At 46.8% G+C, this 14218-nt stretch overlaps 1 protein-coding gene across 1 annotated transcript; it reads right to left on the bottom strand.

The window, feature by feature from the left end:
* Nucleotides 1–942: 942 nt before the first annotated feature.
* Nucleotides 943–12625, bottom strand: LOC104511437 (G1/S-specific cyclin-D2; the record flags this gene model as incomplete). The annotated part of the gene is made up of 2 exons (XM_010154056.1): nucleotides 943–1073; nucleotides 12466–12625. Coding segments are annotated over 2 exons (291 nt in total), but the record flags the coding sequence as incomplete, so codon positions are not given.
* Between the last annotated feature and the right edge of the window lie 1593 nt (nucleotides 12626–14218).

Raw genomic sequence — 14218 nt, forward strand, 5'->3', positions numbered from 1 at the left:
AGTGGCCTGCATTTCAGAAAGCATCACTCAAGTTTCATTCCTCCTAAGTGAATTTCATCACAGTAAAACACATCACCTTTGCAAGAGATGAAACTCCTGTTTATCCACAGGCCAAGCGGGTTGGATTTGCAGGAGTGTAACCTGCCCCGCAGTGTCTCACCGACACGGGAGCACAGCAGCAGGAGCATCACCGCTTGGGGAAGGCACCGTGAATGCTCCTTTCAGTTCTCAGAGCTTTCTGCTGAGACTGCCAGGTTTGGGTTTTTCTGATGTCCCCACTAGAAGCTGACCCCAGACCAGCAAACTCACTTCTGAGTGAGCCTGAGCACCACTGAACTGCCATCAGATTCACCCCTTCTACTGACGACGGGACTTTCTAACAAGCCAAGAAATGCCCTTCGTGGGGCGAGCTTTGTGAAGTTACAGACAGAAACTCAGACAGACCCGCCTGCACCCGCCTCACCCTGTGCCAGCGCTGGAGTATTAGCTCATTATTTGCTTCCTTCAGGCCAAGCATTTTTAGATGATACCTCAGTGAGGGCCAGAAGAGCAGTTTCACGGTTGCTAACACAGGACGGGCACACATACTGGTTGACCTTATGCCCCAAGGGATGCTGACTGCCCGCCTGCCCCAGCGCCTGGGGTGGTACCCAAGGAGGCTCTCCCTTATGGCAAGCCTGACCAAGAGCTGGAACAGGCAGAGCAGGACCTCACCATCAAGCTGCTGAACAAAACATAAACCAAAATTGATTTGGGAGGCCAAGGAGCTTTGGACATCCAAAACACTGCAACCAACATGCAGCTCCATGCCTACCCCTACTCGCTCCAGGAGCTCCCTGCTCCTTTGCTTCACTGGGCTTTCAGGATCAGGCCCGGTTGGACAGCCTGGTTCTCCACCACGCTCTCAGAAGTGAAAGGAAAAGATGAATGCGGGACACTCACCACATCTGTGTTTGTGATCTTGGCCAGGAGGTCCGTGAGGCTGTCCCCGTCATCGAGCTGAAGGCCACAGATGGCTGCTCCCACACTTCCAGTTGCTATCATTGACGGTGGGTACATGGCAAAGTTAAAATCTGCAAGAACAGACCTGGGAATTAGTCCAAGCTCAGACCAGAAAAGCTGCAAAACATCAGAGGCAAGCAACATAAAAAAACCACACCCAAGAATAAAAATGGGGAAGTAGAAGAAAGGGAAAAGTGCCACTCTTTTTGGTCCAGTGGAGCTCATTAGTCACACTGCTCATCACAAGCAGTCAAAGGAGGGGTAACAGATCTGCAAATTAAAATGGAAATGTGGTTCGGTCTTTTATTCTCACTGATGCATAAAGTAAACCTGGACAATTTTTAATAGTCTTTCCTTAGTTTTAAAGAAAAGGAAAGAGAAGAAGGAGTCTTTCTTTAATTTATGTCAGAAATTTGGGTCTCCGTCACATTAGAGCTCCCTGTGTAACTGCAAAACTGATTGGAATAAGGCATCACAAAGGAGACCAAACTGTGATTTTTAGTCACGTCAATTTTTAAAGACTTAATTAACTCAAGCATGTAAAGACCTGTCCGGGAAAGAGATTTTAATTAACGATTCATCTTTACCACCTTTGCAATTAGGAAGTGAGAACACTTACAGCCCATAGCTACGTAATCAAAGAAAACAACAAAGATCACATTTGTCATTACTGCTATTTCTTTAACAAGTTGAAAATACGTTTCAAAACTTCTTCTTACACATCTGTGGAGATCCAGAGAAAAAATAAAACTAAATGGTCTTGTGACCTTTATAAGGCAATTATGGTTTACGATCCTGCCACAGGGACTGGTTTATCGGCATGTCTTACTGGATACCATTTCCAGGAGATCTTCTAGGTTACCGGTATCTTCATAAAATGAAACTCAGTTTGCAAGTCCTTTGGTCCAACGATAATGCATTAACAAACCCTTCTCCACCAGTTTGCAGTTCGGGGGAGTAGAGGAGAAGAAAGAGGAAACCCAAATAATACTTAATATGAAATAAACCACAATCAACATATTCAGACTATTTATAGAAACAATTTGTCACAGAAAACTGCCCTCTTGTTAAGGGCGGATCCCAAGTCCTCTCTGTTCAGCCAGCATAAATTCTGTAACCCTGCTGATGTCTACGTAACTGCTAAGGTTCAGACACATGGAGAGTTGTTCTCAAGCTTCCCAGACTCTGAGCTGGAAGACACTGCAATCGCTGTGGAGATGGCACGTTCTTCTCTGGGCTGGAACACATCCCTGGGACCCATGAGGAACGAAGCAGTCAGGTAAGAATGGGACTCAGGTCGTTAAACATTCATCCAGACGGACTGGAGGAGGGGTATTAGAAGTGGGGAGAGAACAGGAGAAGCTGAAACCCTGACACAGATTTAACTATCCCACAAAGCCACCAGAAGGTGGCCACCTGCACACCCATCACTGCACGCTGTCCAAGTCCAGTCCTTCCTACCAGGGGAGCTCAGCAGACATCACACTAACACCCATTCTGAAGGAGCAAATTCCCTATCAATACAGACTGCCATTATTATAAAAATGGTAAGTATGCACTATTATAACATCCAACTGTGGAGCCCTCAATATCAGAAGGATATTGACCACTTGGAGCGAGTCCAGAGGAGGCCACGAAGATGATCAGAGGGCTGGAGCACCTCTCCTATGACGAAAGGCTGCGAGAATTGGGCTTGTTCAGCCTGGAGAAGAGGAGGCTCCGAGGAGACCTCATTGCAGCTTTCCAGTATCTGAAGGGGCTACAAGGGTGCTGGGAGAGGACTTTTTACAAGGGCCTGTAGTGACAGGACAAGGGGTAATGGGTACAAATTGAAATCAGGGAGGGTTAGATTAGATATCAGGAAGAAATTCTTCCCGGAGAGGGTGGTGAGGCACTGGAACAGGTTGCCCAGAGAAGCTGTGGATGCCCCATCCCTGGAAGTGTTCAAGGCCAGGCTGGATGAGGCTGGGAGCAACCTGGTCTAGTGGAAGGTGTCCCTGCCCATGGCAGGGGGGTTGGAACTAGATGATCTTTAAGGTCCCTTCCAACCCTAACCATTCTATGATTCTATGATCCTATGAACCCACTGTACACAGGAAAGCTGATCATCTTGGAAATTGTTATATTCCCCCCACAACAAGCGAGTCAAGAGGAGAGCCTCGATTCCTGTTTCTCAGTGCAGGACGCAGCCCTGAGGATGCTGACCTCAGCACATGCCCAGGTAACAGGAATTACACTTGCATGTTCAAAATGGCTTTCACGTTTACCTCACGTGGGTTTATGCACATGCATGCAAGGGCTAGCCTCACCCAGCCTGTAAATGGATGACCAGGGAAGATAACTAAGACTACCTGACGCACAGCACGTGTACTCCCCACCGCGCCTGCCCTACCCACACGCCTCAGCCTGATGTTGCACTTACCGTGGGCCAGACCTTGGGAGCAGGCCATAAATACAGTAAGAGTTTAAGACCTCGAAATGGCCCTCATTTTACACCATTTTGCCTCTCTTTTTACTCATTGCTACTGATGGGGGGAGCCCCAGGCCTCAGCTCTGGATGCCTCTCGCAGTTCCTGTGGGTCATCTGGTAGCTAGTGGCCCCGTGGAAGAAGTATGGTCACTAGGCCACCAGTTGACCAGATTCCGGTATCAAGTGCAGGAATGGTTAAAGGACTCAGATAACAAGAGGTTTTTATAAAGGCTGCCAATGTTTATGTGCCTGTGTGACTGTCCAGAGTCTCTTCTTTGTCCACAGAGCAAGTAACAAACGACTATAAAATTTCAGAATGTTCGAACATTTATGGAAGAGAACTAGCGTCCCCAAAATCTGCTGTCACCTACACAGAGCGCTTCATCAGCAATCCCACTAATTTCTTTAGAAAAGGGACAAATTAAAGACGACCACAGGTCTGTTTCTCCTCTTGTACGCACTAAATTTGCTTGAGTTAGCGAATCCCACGTGCTTGCACTGGCGTGAACAAGGTTACGCTTGGCCAACATGGCCCTGAGTTGGGAGGAGACTCCCACATTTAGATCTTTGGACTTAGCAAACCATCTCCTAGTCATTCATGGGAACTACAGGTGGCAGTGGACCTTCCATAATTTACCACTCCTCGTCCTGAGTTTCAGGGATGTAGAAGACATCCTGATGATACGAAACCTCAAACTCTGCCTGCGTTTGGACAGTCGCTGTGGAAGCTTATGATGCAGTGGGTGAGAAACAAAACCCACGCCCTCCCACCCATAATTTGAGCCAGCAGCAGGCAGAATCGAACCTACTCGGAGGCCTGGATGGACCCACACCCTCATGCATGGTCCCTGAGCCCCCAGTGAGCACTTTCACCCAGTCCCGAGCAGCTGATGGGGAACCCCAAGTGACAGGGAGGTCACGTGTCTTGCACCCAACACTCAGCATCGCCCAGTCACAGCGGGCTGAGAAAAGGACACAGCTCCAGCCTTCCCTCTGAACTTCCCTGCCTGCTAGGGGCTTCCATCAGGACATTCACATTATCCCAGTGCCGGTTTTCTCGTGGTTGATTTTATATCTGCTCCCAGAAACCGTCTTCCTAGGAAGCTGAATAAAGAGCCACAGTGCCCCTGCCAACTAGCACTGCTGTAGGTCTGCTTCCACGTGGGGTCACATGAGAACATTTCTATGCCCAATAACCTTGTTAGTTCCCTTAATGTCATTCATAATGCAAATGAGACAGCGAGCGAATGGCCAAAGGCCCAGAGTGACTAAAGCTCAGCATCCAGAAAGTCTTACATTGCCTCTAGCTCTAAACTAACTTCCCTCCATAACAAGCACCATAAACTTGGCTATCAAAGCTACACATGCCCAGTCTTTGTTGTACAACAGGCAGCGATTTGTATCACTGGCTTCTATTTTTAGCATATTAATTAACTACTGCAACTGGTGAGGCAAGTGTCTCCAACTGGAGAGTGTGGCGCCATTGTCTGAAGTCATCACCTCATCTCGCGCTATTGAAAATCATGGCAGTGACCCTCCTGCTGGTATGAATTTAACCTGACATGCCCACAAAGGGATGGGGGGTGGTGCACCAATTTTGTGCACATGGTTCTCCACATCACCCTGGACCCTATTAGTGTGGAAAGAGCTCATTGAAAGAAAAGAAGCCACATTGTGCTGGGCCACCTAGAGGGTTGAATAGAAAAGGCTGAGGAAAAGAGCAGGCAGCGGAATAAAGGCCGTAATTAACATATTTCCATATTCAAGCAAAGCAATAACTACGTGAAATGCTTGTCAAGGTGCAACGAAAGCGTAAATATTAAGTACTGTATCTGAGGGGATGCAGAACCCCCCCTCTGAGTCTCTTACATTCCATCGAGAAATTCAAAACAAGCTTTTTACACATGATTTTCAATCATAAACCTCCATCCCTATTTCCCTGGTGGTAACGAGCCAAGTTCCAGCACCCTCAGTCAGTTTTCATCCAGGTAAAACTGCCCCCAGAATTAAGTTACAAGGTTCCCCTGAGATTTAAAAAAAAAAAGATATATCAGTATAAAGAGAGAGAAAGAGGACTTAAAGATTTGACTTTGAAACACAGGCTTTTAGTTTAAATTCTTGTTGGAGATGATGAACCCTGAATGACAGAGGGAATGTTACGAAATTCACTTCTTCCTGGACACGTGAAACAAGGCCATGGGCTACATCCTTCTCTCGGACCTAGGCGCAACCTTGGCTAACAGGCACCTCGAGACGGTACCAAAGATGGCAAAGCACAAAAAAGGGACTCGTTACAAGTCAGAAGCGTAGTGCAACTATGTGCAGTCTATGAGGATGCGAACACACACGCACATCGAGGAAGGAACGGGCTCTGAGAAAGCAAGCCTTGTTTTACCTTCTCTCCACAGGAAATGAACACTCGGAACCACCCCATCCCCATTCCAGTAGCACCTTTTACTGCAGGACCTGAAAAAACAAGGGACCAAACTTGCACAACCCCACCGGCTTCAGTGTTGGAAATAAAGGAAGCCCATGCAGGAAAACAGTGCCCTTTGAAACAACGGCTGCCTCTGGACCAGCCACGTCTGGAGTCATCACGCAAACCCAGGGTACCCTGGATCCGCACCCGGCTTTCCGACCGCCGCTCACACGGCCAGGGCACGAACGTACGCACGTGCCGAGGATGTTTTTCTGCCAGCACGGTACGTGGAAGCGACGGCCAGGTTGTAGGGCCCCGTGCACCGCGGCCGAGCTGTTTTGCTGGCTCTCTCCTGATCCAGTGGACTTTACCTCTGAGCCAGGAAAATGCAAGGTTGACAGTCAGTTGAAAGCAGGAGGGAGCTGGAGGCAAAAACCCCGAGAGGTCCTGCAAGGGGAAGCCCTACTCGCAGCCAATAAATGAAAACTGCCGGAAGGAAACGAGCACTGACAAATATCCAAGCTGAACGTGCTCGGTGTGCCAAAGGCAGGTGGGAACTCCACCTTCTGACAATGACCCTTGTTACTGCTCTGGCTGCAGGCTGGGGTTTTTTAACAGCCAGTTTTCGTCTCTATAATTTTAGAGAGGTTTATTTTCAGAGCTGCAAATGCAGTATTGGAAACCTGACTTCAGGAAAGTAATGCTTCTCACAGAAAAAAAAAAAAAGGATGTTACCTCCATCAGGAGAACAGACTCAAGACAGTCATCAGGATTGGTTTATAAAATGACACAGGTAAGGGTCCAACTTCACCCAGCCTCAAACTTCCCCCAGATAGTACTAGGAAGACAAGCAGGGATCTGTATTTTAACAGGCAAGTTTAGAAGAAAGGTCTGAAGGAAACAATGTGAGTAGTGAATTTAATTATTGCCTGTTTTGATCCAAACACTATTCCACTGCCAGTGTCCTACTTTATTTTTCAAGTGCAGTTGGTTTTAACTGCATTGGCCATTTTTTTGCTCTTGTATTTCTACAAGACGCAGCAATTTTTCCCCATGTTAACTATTTCTGCTTTTAAAGGCAAAACCAGATGACTCTTCAAACCTTCAGAAAAGGGCATTGCAATGCCAATCACAACCAAACAAAAAACTGTCAAGTAAAAGAGGATGCAGAGCTGTTTCTATTGAGTAGGGCAGGAGCGCAGACATCTAATTCTGTTCCTGGGCTACAGTAAGGCAAAAAGTATTTGGCCTTTATAAAAATGGGTCTGAAGCATCCTAAATGCTAATGCTAAAGCACAATCATCCAAGTGAGGCAGAAACAGGGAAAAATGCTGAGCAGTCTGTGTAAAGTACATGAGCACTCAGAACAACGTCCTTATTAGCTGATCATAAACTCTGTTTCTGAACAACTGTTTGCACTGATTATTAATTTCTTTTTTTTTTCTGCACCTTCAGCAAGGAAGCCTAATCAAAGATCAGGATTATGCTGGTGTGTGAACCACCACAAAATAGGTCAGATCTGCAGCTGGTAGGAAGGAGGCCAATGTACCTGCCAGCACAGGAATTACCGCAGCTCGTATCAGCGAAGTCTCTCTTTCTCCATTTCCTCCCACCTCACCTTCCTGGATCTGATGAGTCCTACAACTTGAGGAGTGAGTCTCCTCATACAAAACACTCCCTGCTTACTGATGGAGCTTCCATGGTTCTTGTGGCTTCGTTTTGCTGGAGAACTCAACACAGTGATAGGAGCTGCCTCTCCCAGGAACAACCACGAGCCTTCTTTTGTATGACGATAAATTCATATGGATCATTCTTCTGTCATGCAAGAAGTATTTGCGCAACCACTGCCACTTTGCAACGTGTATTTTATTTCTAAGAGATCAACCCACACAACAAAGCCTCTGTGGACTTCCTTCCTTCCCTCTGCAAAGAACAGGTCCTGGCTAAAACTCCTATCACACTTTTACCCTCTGCAGGGACAGAGCCCAGTAAATCTTACGACAGTAGACTTGCCCAGCAGGAGTCCTGAGAACCAAACATGCCTCTTGGTGTAACAAAGCACTCTGTGTGGTTACCCTCCGGATCACTAGGGCTGTGGGCCTCATCTTGCAGTCTTCACTCAGACAACACTCCCATTGACTTCCACTGAACTTCTGTCTGAGGAAGGACCTAGGATTTGGCCCAGAAGTTAAAAAAAAAAAAAAAAGACTTCTCAGCTTGCAAATGTAGATGATTAATGTCCCACAGACAGTGGGCAGAGGTTTGGCACACTGTACAAAAGTGACTTAAAGCTTAAATTTTCCTCCTCTTCCTTAGGTTCTTTGCAGACACCGGCTGTGAACTGGTCTGTGAGATGCTGCATTGTACCCATCAGGCGAACATCTCACCTGCCACAGGACTCGACGGAACACAGAGGAGACCACGCAAAGGGCTGAGTCTAGGGATCTACACAAGCTGCCTTCTGTCTCTGCAAGGCTGCAAAGCTTTCTGCTTCCAAGTTTTGCATGCCACTTAAGTAAAACACTGAAAACCTCCTCACTGAGATTAGCCTCTCTATTAGAGCATGCGTTCCGAGACGCTTTCTGAAAGCCTGACTTGCACAGCCTGTCCTCCCCCAAAACCCATTCCCTTATAAGCACTGAGATAAAAAGGGATATCCTGCGCCAAAACAGTGGCCCATACAGCCTCCAACAAGAGAGTGTAAGACAAGGAAGCAGCTGGTCGTCTGTGACTCTCAACAGCCTAGAAGAAGAAGAAATGAAGGGCACACAGAAGTCAAGGAAATAATGCGTGGTCAGTCCTCTTTGGCTCTGCACGCAGCTCTGTAACCCTTTCCCGCTCCTCCAGTAGCGATTCCCTGGCTTGGAGCACGGCACGTTCAAGCAAACAGGCAACCCCAGAGAAAACACTGACAAACTGCGGAGCGCTGTGCGAAGAGAGAGAGGAGGGATGAAGGGTGCAAAGCCATGGACAGACGGAGGTAGGGTCACGGTGGCAAAGTGACAGGATACCAGAGAACAAGAGAAGGATGATCTCTATCGGGCTCACAGACAAACAGGATCCCCCAAGCTAAAAAAGCAGTAAGCCAAGCTATACTGTAAGGACAAGGGGTCCACATGCAGCCTCTTAGTGCCCTTAAAATTCAGAAGACCCCTGAAGGAGATTTTAGCTTACACAGGGAGCCACCAGCAAGATGAGGAAACAAATGACATCATGACAGATGAGGCTGTGCCAGTGCATGTCAACCTATAGACTCTTACTGCAGAGCCAGCAGAGCAGATTGAAGAAAACTGGCCTATGCACGGGCAATTCCCAGCCAACAGACCGAGCTCTCGCTTAATGACAGTCCCGTTTGCAGTCATGGTGCTGGAAGCACATCCAGGGATGGGCTGCAGGTAGATGTGCCACTTTCAGCCCCTTCCAGTTGAGAAGCGGCTCCTAAAATCACTGTGAGTACTGGGCACGGTAAAGAGAAAACTTTATTCAGGGAATAAGCTTCTGTCTTGCTCAGCAGCTGTATGCTCAGATGGGACCAAGGGCAAAGCGGGATACATTCCAGTTTCAGTCATGCTCATGTGAATCATTAATCACTGCAAGGACTAGGGAGAGGCTGTGGAATTATATCCTTGCAGCTTGTTTCAGAAACTGGGCTCAAAATAAAGACAGAGAAACAGAGAGAGCGCCAAAATGATAAAACATGACTGGGAGGAATAACAGAAGAACTGAGTATCGCCTCCTTTTGCGTAACATTGAAACGGCAAGGAGAACAGGTAAGTATCAAAGTGATCCTACAGAGCCAGCACAACATCCAGAACTGTTAATGGTTGCTTCCCCCTCTGTTTGCTGACACACAGACCGAGACCACAGCTGGTTCTGTAAAGGCAAGGAACACTCGGGAATCTCTAACACTTTTGCTGGGAAATAAAACAAAGCAATCGGTGAAGAACTCAGGCAAGAGGAAAAAAGTTCAAAATATGCCAGATTTTGCACGATACACCAAAAAAGTGCTTGAGAGCAGAGAAAGCTGCACGGAGATGGATATAAAAAGAGATTAATTGCTGTGCTCCAGACCAGAGCCATTGGTCAGCCAGCGAGGTCAGGTCTGGTAACAGTAGAGAGTCAAAACCGGGCTAAAAACATACACGGAGGGAGCAAAGGAAGAGGCAGCCACATGTCAAAGGAGGTCATCCTGCCGAAAGAAGGCAAATGGGGAAATGAAACACAAGGGCCAGGCCAAGCTGGCGGAGAGCAGAAGCTTTGAGGGAGAAAGGGAAAGAAGAAACAGAGTGGCTGATGAGAGCTCTGCAACAAGAAGGACAAGAAAAGGAAATGACAACTGGATCTGGAAGGTAGTCAGATGAAAACGGGCTTTTCTTCACCAAGGAGGGTAAGAAAGACTCCGAGAAGAGTGGCAATGAAAGGGAAATACAGGAGTAATAACGTGACATTTCTATAATGCAAATGGCAGTAGTAGCTTGCTAGTGAACTGAGAATGAGGTAAAAAAAATCTGGGAATGAGGTCTTGGGTAAGATGTCTTGCTTCCGAACCTCCCAAGGGCCATGGGTTCCTCCTCAGAACTAAATGCTAACACAGCGGTCTATGGAAAATGGGATGAGAAGAAAACAGCGCCGTGGTACCCTGTCATTCAGGAAGCTCCATACACAATCAGTTATGGGCTTGTTGCTTCTTTAAACCCTACGTAAAGGACTTTGAGACATTTAACAGGAGAAGCAGATGACACAGGGGGTACACAGGACAGAAGTGCATGATTGGGCTAAAGGCTGGAAAGGAGATGCTGGTTTGGATCTCAGCAAATTAACTAGTAAAGCGTGGAGCCAACCATCAAACAATACCTGGAGAAAGGGCAGAAAGAAGCCATGGACTTTGGAAACTCCTTCATGGCCCATAGTCCTGCCATGGTTTGGTTATATGGAAAACTTTAAGAGCAAAGGATTACAGACCAGAATTCAAAAAGTTAAACCACAATGAAATTTATGTCACTCAAGAAAATGTCCTCTTGGCTAAAACAAAACAAACCACTACTGTAGGAGGTGAAAGCAACAAAAGATTGGTCTGGTTTAGAAGAGAATATCCAGATACGTTGGAGGTTGATGGCCGATGGTGCTGTGAGGATCCAGAGAAACATCCACGGAAAAGAGCATCTTTATCAGAAGGGCAGTGTGAATGAATCCTGGGTAAGAGGAGTAGGCAAAGAAAGAAGGCAAAGCTGACGGGACAGATTAAACCTCAAGTAAAAAGCTGCTTAGTCCAGAAATGCCTGATGAATTACCAAGAGTGATCCTGCAGACTCTGAGCAATACTTCTATTCAGTTCTACGGTCTTTTGCCTGAAAAAGATCACTCATCAGCTGGAAAAGAAGAAAAAGCTTGACCATCTTGGTAACCAAAAAGTCAATTACCCTAACATAGCCCATGTAAGATCCTCTAAAACGGATTGACTGAGGTAACAAAAAATGTCCTACATTGTAAAATCAGTCACTACGTCTCAAGCGTCGAGAAGGAGGCACAGCAGAGGACATTCATACCCAAAAGCTGCACCCTGTCTTCCTTTTCCCTCTACAAACACACGGGCAGAACTGTTCCTATTGTGAAGGACGAGGTATGTCAAACTGTAGTGAATGCAAACACTGAGCCACATGCTATTTGATAACAACGCTGGGAAATGACGCATGCTGTTTGTCTACTCCAGGTCCAGCTTCTAAGAAGGGGTCTAGCCATTAGTACTTTGGATGAAAATAGCACTTATTTTCTACAGGTAACTGGGGCGGGGAGGAAGACCAAACTAGAAACAGTGCTTTGCAGACAGGTATAAATGAAAAACCTCTCTTCTACAGAATTATTCTCAACTAAATCTTCAGAAACTGTATTCAGCCGAAGTACGACAAAAGGGGAGTGTAACGGTTCCCTACGGAACGGACTAGTTCCACTGCTTTCTTGGGGTGAAGCTAAAGAAAGAATCCAAATGTTGTTAAAAAGTAATTACTCCTTAAATTGTCATTCCCTATGCTTCAGTAATGTATTAAACACATGTTAAAATACAATTGTCACCTTTTATCCGGACAGTGTCCAGTTAACAAAAAATCTACAAACCACATTAACTGAATGCATTAACCCAATGCTTTTGGGGCTAATGTGCCAGTAAGAGCCTCTAGCATTTCGGCTGTCCCTCAGCTGTCCTTACAAACGATCTGTGCCCTTTAAAATAATTAGTGAACGGGCAAAGTAGAAAATCACACAGTCCAATCCAGTCTTCCGGACTGTACCGCAAAAGCACCGCAGGCATTAGGAGGAGGACGGCAACTACACTACAGCTCCCGACCATAAGAGTTCTGTTTATACCCAGTACGTCACGTAAGGACGGAGGGGACGAAATGCAGGCATTAGGAGGAGAAGGATGGCAACTACACTACAGCTCCCGACCGCAAGAGTTCTGTTTATACCCCGTATGTCACGTAAGGACGGAGGGGACGAAAAGCCTTTGCACCACCAGCACCTAGGCTGCCCTTTCAAGCAGAGGGCGAGCAGCGGGAGCACCCGGAGCACCTCAGCCTACCTGTGGCACAAAGGGCAATGAATGTTTGTGCATGCTTCCGGATCAAAAGCAACTTGTCTTTAGGTAGAGGCAGTTTCCTTAGGATGTGTTCAATGAAATCGTGTGGGGTGACGGCTGCGAGGTTCCACTTCAACTTCCCCAGCACCACCAGCTCCCATTCCTGCAGGGGGGGGGGGTGGGGAGAAGAGAAGCCATAAGCAAGCTTGAAAAAAATACCACTTTGCTTATTTCTCTGACTGTAATTATATCACTGCTAAATTGGTTTTGCTCAAACATTTTTTTCCGTATGCCCCTACTGCTTTGAAGTTGTTGACTTTATTACTTTTTAAAAAAAAAAAAACAAAACACTGGAAATGTCAGGCTCTACTGAAAATAATGAGACCTGGCAGCTCCTGCCAAGATTTTACTTTTTTTGTATCCAGCGCTGAATGCCCACCCAGAAAGTTTAGCCTGCAATTAGATATTGCCAAGGTCACTGTGGTCCTTTCCTAGTAACTTCTTTTAAATGGCTCTAGTCCTTACTTTATAGCCATTTAAAGCCCTACGGATAACCATGCGCAGAAATAATGTACATATACATTCTTTTTTTCCCCCCAAAACTGAGGAAGTTAGCTGGATGGCCTTCCCTCCAAAAACTGTATTCAAAAGCTCCCAGAGATAAATCCGATGGCGCTTATACTACTCCAGGACAAGGCTTTGCAGAAAGGAAATGCAAGTAACAGCCAAAAAATAGCCTGTGTAACATCTGCCAATAAATCCTGTAGGATCCATTCCCGCATTCTTTGCACACCCAAAACTCCCAGTGAAATCGAAGAGAAGCTTGGCTACACAGGTAACTACTGGCCATTCCCCACGACGTGATTACAAGCAGAAATGGTACCTAGTCAACAGATCCGGCCACGGGGTTCAAGCACGGCTGGACCTGCACGCTTCAACATTTAACCTAAGTTTCGAATACCTTACAGCGCTCCGCAGAGCGAACAAAGCTCAGGCCTTGGACTAGTTTCTGTCTCGTGCACTGACTATTAGCTGTTAACTGAATTCCATGCACTGAATCTTTGAGCCCTGATGATGCGTGAGCCTGATGGAGCCCAGCATGGCTGGGAGCCCCGGCTAAGCTTGCAGAGCTGGCAAGTCGAGCAAAAACGCCCATTAATTTTGCAGCCGAGGAGACGTCAACCAGCGTTGCTGAGAAACCATAAACATGGACCCCACAATGCCATTTCTGCCGTCGTTTCTCTGAATAGATGCCCACTTTAATAGTGAGTTACTCTTTTACAGACATTCCTACTGGATTATGGCAGAGCCCTCCATAGCTTGAAAAATCTCACATTCACGTATGCAAGCAGCCACAGAAAACAGATGGGGCTTTTTTGCTTTCTCAAGAAAACCTGTAAAATACTTGAACATCACGGCAATTACGTTAGCTAAGGACTGATCCTCCCGAGAGTACTCATGCAACAGAATTTGATATAGAAAATACAGAGATCCAGGGGTCTGAATACAAGGAAGCACCTAAAACACATGCTTAAATCCACGTGGCACAAAAAGGTAGGCACGCTGTTCCACGTCTCCTCGCGCAGGGGCCACGGCACTTCCCCAACACCCCTCAACACCAGCGGGACGCCTTGCCAGTGACAGCCATGGCAGGGTTTGGGGTACAACCCTCTTCCACGGCAGGGTTTGGGGTACAACCCTCTTCCACGGCAGCGTTTGGGGTACAACCCTCTTCCACGGCAGGGTTTGCCGTACA

Source organism: Eurypyga helias, unplaced genomic scaffold (assembly GCF_000690775.1).
Source record: "Eurypyga helias isolate BGI_N326 unplaced genomic scaffold, ASM69077v1 scaffold18416, whole genome shotgun sequence".
NCBI classification, from domain to species: Eukaryota; Metazoa; Chordata; class Aves; order Eurypygiformes; family Eurypygidae; genus Eurypyga; species Eurypyga helias.